Source organism: Oryzias melastigma, linkage group LG3 (assembly GCF_002922805.2).
Source record: "Oryzias melastigma strain HK-1 linkage group LG3, ASM292280v2, whole genome shotgun sequence".
Taxonomy (NCBI): Eukaryota; Metazoa; Chordata; class Actinopteri; order Beloniformes; family Adrianichthyidae; genus Oryzias; species Oryzias melastigma.
The window spans coordinates 8,096,838-8,103,209 of record NC_050514.1 but is presented as its reverse complement, the minus strand read 5'-3'; the positions used below and the strand labels follow the sequence as shown (position 1 = coordinate 8,103,209).

General features: G+C 42.6%; 1 protein-coding gene across 2 annotated transcripts in view; it reads right to left on the bottom strand.

Moving 5' to 3' along the window:
• Positions 1–6,372, bottom strand: part of LOC112160641 (SH3 and multiple ankyrin repeat domains protein 2) — a 531,836-nt gene that overhangs the window by 166,799 nt on the left and 358,665 nt on the right. For both annotated transcript variants that reach the window (XM_036217187.1, XM_036217185.1), the window contains one exon: positions 2,736–2,849. In XM_036217187.1, coding sequence (XP_036073080.1) covers positions 2,736–2,849 — 114 coding nt within the window. The remainder of the gene's footprint in view (positions 1–2,735; positions 2,850–6,372) is intronic.

Below are 6,372 nucleotides of genomic sequence, written 5' to 3'. Positions count from 1 at the left end.
CACAACTTTAATTTTGTTTCCAGCCACAAAAATGTCCGCTTCTGGTGTTTTGATAATGGATTTAGAAAAAAACATTGCAACTGTTTTGTTAACGTTTAGTTTTAAACTCGACTGATTTAACCACTGCGTGATATCAGACATTGATTTCAATAAATAAAACACCTGTGATGTCAATTAAAGGACACACCTGAGTTAATCATGTCACTCTGGTCAAATAGTTTTCAATCTTTTATTGAGGTACCATCATTTTTGTCCAAGCCTGCTTCATTAGTTTGTTTTTTTAAATAACTATGTTAATCAACAATTCAAAATTGATGGCCGATTTTGATTGTTTAATTTTCAATTTTTTTATTTATTGTTACTTTTGTAAGTTTTGAGTGATTTCAGTGAGAATTGTGGGTTTGTCCTTCTTTAACTGAAGGGTACCAACACTTTTGTCCACCACTGTATAAAGAAAATTAAACTCAAAATGGCATTTCTGAGTATTTCTTTATTCAAATAATTGTGAATCATGAGCAGATGAAAAAATGCTGTTTGAAAAGGACCGTATTTGTGATGTAGAAAACAATCTGGGCTGGCCACAGTCTTCCTGCTCCGCTCCATTCTGATGCATCCACTGTCAGATAAATAGATCCATGAATGGGGCTGGGAATCACTGGGTACCTCACGATACGATGCAAATATGAATCAGAACTGTACGTCTAGATAGCTCTGATATTGCTTGCCGTTTTTGTTGCTCCGCTGTTAGCTTTTGCGTGAGAGGGGCTGTAAGCTAACGGGAGAGAGTGTCATCAGATGGGTGACAGGAAGTGGGGGCGGGGTTGCTCCATGACAATGGTCCCCCCAAAATTCGGAGGTTAATTGCTGTGTAACAACAGCTGATCAGCATAAAGTATGCAATACAAAACAATAGAGGTTTGATTCGGGTTAAAAACTAGGGATGTAACAATTCAGTCAAGCCATGATTCGATTCAATTCTCAGTTTCTTGCCATTTTGATTTTTTTTCTCAACACAATGAATTAAAGATATTTTAAGGCCAAGAATGTATTCTTTTTACCCTTACATCAAACTGACTGTTTTCCTATTAATAGAAAGGATTTAATACAAATAAACAATTATACATAATACTGAAATGATCACAAATCCTTGTGACAGGCCATACCGCACTCGCTCAGCGAGCGTCCACGTGCAGTTTGCAGAGAAAAATAGACAGAGAGCTAAAGAGAGTTACTAAAAAAGAGCACGGCTCCCAGGAAGGAATCAGGAGTGAAACAGTTGTGAAGCTGTGTCATCATCCATGACTGTTGTTATGGTAGATTGATTAAAGTTGGACGAAAATGTAAAGTTGCAGGGTGAGGAACAAATCTCGGCTTTGCTTACATTTGCATTAATAGTTGTGGTCCCAACATTGCGAAATCCTGGAGGGAATGACTTATGTGAAACTTTGAAACTTGAAATTTTTAAATCTGAAGGAGCTGCGAGAATTTCCTTGGAGGGACATTCAAGCTGCTGAGTGTGCAAAAGTGTGCAGCTGAGGAGCACACAGCTCCTCCATTCCCCCCCCCCTCACACACACAGCAAGCCTGCATGGAGAAATGTCTTCTGCTCAGCATTTTTTTAAATGTAGGCACAGGCCGTGACAAACGATTTTTTAATTTTCTGCATCAATGAACATGTTGACGAGGTTGAATCGGTTTTGAACCCATTCATGAATAATCGTTACATCCTTAGTAAAAACTGTATAATCATGACTAAAAGACCATTGGGAACACTCGCAATAGATCAAGAGATGATCTAACTTCGTCTTTAAGTAAACCTTTAGTACTTCTTTCCTTCACTGACAAAACTTTAGAAAGGCGTTCCTTTTTAATGTGTTCCTCCCAGTTAAAAACTATTTGAATTGGAATTATTCATTGGAATTGTTCACGCAGGCCCTTCGCTCCTGCACGGCAACCCGTGGCCCTCAGTTGCAGGCCACCATACTGTGCTCCCATTCTCTGACAGACTTTTCTTTGGGGCAGACCTGGAGGCAGCTGGAGTGAGGCGCCGTGTGAGAGAAGCTCCCTGTGCCAATGGCCTTGGGTTAAGCTTTAAAGTAAGCCATCCAGAAAAAGGCAAAGCGCCAGAGTGAAAGGAGGACAAGATTCCCCCCATCATTCCTGACTTTTTCCTAAGAGCATGAACTACACTGATGGATGCTGGGAGCTGGACTCTGTCAGCACTGAGCCCTATCATAATGTCAACCATTAAAAGTTGCCAGACAATGAAATCCATGCAAAGGAAAGACGAGTGTGAAACATGGCGGAGAGCAGGCAGGCCTTTGTAAAGACTCTCTGACAGCGCTCACTAAGCAGCTTCAGCCAATGGAAGGATGAGCATAAAATGGGATATTTATGGGGGATGGAGCATGGCGTGATATGTTCATTAGCTTGCACCCAGAGGAAATAAGAGCACAGCTGAGTTAGCAGGGTAATGTAGCACTTAGCTTTGTGCAACTCAGCCTGGGGAGATGGAAATAGACAGGAAGACAAGCAGACAGGGGGGCAGGGACACATGCAGCACAGGCGCTGCAGGAGAAAGCCACGTGCCTTCACCCCGCATCAGGAAGGCAGAGCCTCCATGGGCTGGATCCCCGCCTGCTCTGTCTGCACAGAAGTGGGTGAACACCAGAGGCCTGTGTCCCACATTATAAATGTCCCACCTCCAACCAGCTCCCCCAGGTGATCCAACTTACAGCTCCTCTCGTCGGCGGCCTTGGCCTGGATCTCCTCCACACAGTCAGCTGGAAACCAGCCCACCTGGCCGCGGGTGCTGCCCTCCCAGAAGCCTCCCTCTCCGATGCTCAGAACTGAACCCGAGGCCGGGAAAGCGGCGAGGAGGAGAGAAGAGACGCAAACATGAGATCAGATATGACAATCAGTTCACCAAACAGCATTTTGTAAATGTGAAAGCAGAGATCTGCTGAGACTCCCGTCCACAGATTTATCTGACAGCATGAAAATAGTGAAAAGCTGAAACTTTCTTCAGTCTGACCCACTTCTGCGTCTTCTGGACGGTTTTCAAGCTCCTTCATGCTGTTTTTGACACTCTCAGGAGAACATACAGCTTCTTCAGGAGATCCCTCCTTGAACTTTTATGGTTTTCTCTGCAGACATTCAGCTGGAATCCAGACTTTAAACTATTCAGAATATCTATATTGTTCTTAAATTAGTTCTACTGGCCCTTTCAGTACTTCTTACTTTTCTCAGTTCCCAAGTTGGTACCATTTAAGGTACTATTTAACTTAGTTGCTAATCAATTTATTTTCTGTTTTTGATGCTCATTGTTCAATGTTTTTAGTTCATTAGTTAATTTTGGTTAAGCCAGTTGCATAAGCATACTTTAGCATTGCCATCACATTCAACTTTAAAGTACCATATTTTCTGGACTATAAGCCGCTACTTTTGTCTTAGGTTTTGAACCATTCAGTTTATCCAAAGGTGTAGCTATTCTGTGGATTTTTTTGCACCGATAATGGAGCTCTAAATGGAATTAGAACAAAAAACAAGGCAGACAAAATAATCAATCCAAAGAAGAAAAGCCTACGCTACTTTTTCTTTAGCAGAACAAATGACTAACTGGTAATTATTTTTAGATCCTTGCTCCTTTATCATGGAAACCACATGAAGAAGTTTGAACAACGCAAGTTTGAAGTTTAATTCCATCGAGCTGGCTATCTAGGAGGGAAACCGCGTTGCTGTACGCCAGATTAGCGTCAGTGAATCTATGGTGAGAGGTTGAGGGCGGCAGAGGGAAGAGCTCATGTAACGCCAGAAGTCAAGGAGAGGTTTCAGAGGACACAAAGAGCGGCTGGCCTGACCTTGAAAATGTCCTGGAGGACTGGGTGAACACAGAGAGCAGGTGGCCTTGCTCAGAAAGAATCTGTTCAGGTACGTTCATGTACATTTACAGTACTAACTTGTTCTGCACATGCAGTTAATATCTGTTTTTCAACATACAGTAGATATCTGCGTCTTATAGGCCAGTGCATCTTGTGTGTATTTTTTTTTAATACAGCATATTTACAGGTGTGCTCTTTAGCAGAAAATATAATAAATGCAGTTTAACTAAAGCGCTTTCTTTGTTTGGGTCTCAAACTCCTCATGGATAACTCCTAACTGCGGGTCTGTGGGTTCAGAGAGTGCTGCATCTCAAACCACTTCCCCAGCTTGGACTGTGATGGAACCGACATTCCTGAAATTTCCTCACACTCAGCAACAGGGAACTCCACAAACATCACCTTTAAATTGTTTTCTGATCACTCTGAGACTGATGCTGAAAGCAAAGCATAACTCAATGATCTCATTTACACTAACTGGCGCTCTTCACCTCTGAATATAATGCAGTAATATTTTAAGTGAAGGACATTTTTTTTCCTTTCATTTTACACTCAATAAATATGGGACAAAAAATGAAATGTTTTCAATTGATTAAAAAAAATCAAACATGTTCAAAGAAAAGAATTGCAATCACATCACACTCTGTTTTTTTATGCTGATAAAAGATAGACTTCTGTTCAAAATAAGGAAGGATTATCCACAGCAGTGCAGGTCAAATCTCTCTGTCCTCTTGGAGATGTAACTGCAAAAGTTCAGTCCTGAAACCACAGGAATGCAGATCCATCCTCAGATGCTTTTGCTTGTTCTTTCAATAAAATATTTTCTTTTTTGTAATTATATATTTATTATTTGAAAAAGATTCAACGTACACAGTTTTACAGTGTTCATTATTGAGGTTTTTCAGGCAATCCTTTTCAGGCGTTCTTTTTGTTGTCCATAAGTTTGAAAAAGAGAACAAGCCAAGTTGAAGCAAGAACATCAGAAAAAAGAAAAAGAAAACAAAAACTACACAAAGAAAGAAAAAACCAAAACAAGGGTGTTGCCACAGTTCAGATGTCAGCACCCATCTCCAACCACCAGAGGGAGCCCTCACCAGAGTTCTGACTCCTCACGCTCCTTAGTACAACTCCCATCAGCCACTGCCATGGATTCCTTCCTGCTCAGCTGTTCACCATCATAATCATGGTCACACAGCATATAAACCCACTCCAGCCTCCTTTCCAGTGTGAAGTCTTGTACTACTTACACACTGAGCTGGTTTCCCCCCTTTGCCTGTTTTCGCTGTGCCTTGACCTTTGCTTGCTCCCCAGTTCTCTTCCGTTGGTGGCGTGTTGAAATACTGATCGTAGCAGCTGAGTAAATGCTTCATACGAATGGGATGGCAGTGAGCCTCCTGACCACACTGTGGCTAACCATTCCAACGCCTCTCCAGACAGCAGTGAGCACATGAACGACACCTTAGCTTCGTCTGTGGGATACAGGTGAGCTTGTTGAAGAAGGAAGAACTGACACTGCATAAGGAATCCAGTACAGTGTTCAGGTTTCCCTGTAAACTTGTCGGGTAGAGAAAGGCATGGACCGAGCATCATACTAACCAATGGTTCCGCTGGTGTGGCAGGAACGGACCGAGGTGGGGCGATAGGTGTTGAACTAACTGCTTCTTTAGCTTGTAACTCCTCCATGATGGCTTTGGTGACAGTGGTCAGGCGGTGGAGCTGTCGACCTTGTTCCAGTAGCATTGTTACAAAGCCAGCTGGAAAGAAGACTTCGCCACACCAGGATCCAGCAACAAGTGTACCCACGCCTTCAACCTTCATTCCTCTCCTTTCCAGGGCAAACCTCCAGAGGTGGGGACTCGAGTCACATGACTTGGACTCGAGTCAGACTCGAGTCATGAATTTGACGACTTTAGACTCGACTTGGACTTCCCTACCTCTGACTCGTGACTTGACTCGGACTTTGATATACATAACTTGTGACTTGACTCGGACTTTAGCCCTCTGACTCGGAAAGACTTGCTATTTTTCCCCAAATTCACGGATTATAAAGTACATTATAAAGTATATCGAGAAAAATCAGCTCGCCGCGGTCCTCTGTCTGTGTATGTTTACATCCGTGTGTCGGGCCAACATCCAATCAAATTAGAGCCACGTTTGATTGATGTGACAGCCCAACCAATCAAATTGCAGAAAAACAAAGCCCCGCCTCCCCTTTAAAAGCGCGAGTTCCTGCCGGTGTTTTTAGTTCTAGCATAAAAGTTTATAGATCGTCAACAACAAACGGTTTGCAGTTCGCAGAGCATGTGGATATAAGGATTACTCACAGAGATTCAACAACCAACTTCATCTGACTGTAGGAGCAGCAAGATCAAGTAAGTTCTGAGTGAAAGCTGGAGCTAGCCTTGTGGCTAACCGCTAGCTGCAGTTAAATGAATGGGAGGTGAACTCTGTTATCACTGTGACACCGTGCAGCTCAGTATAATCACATTGACGA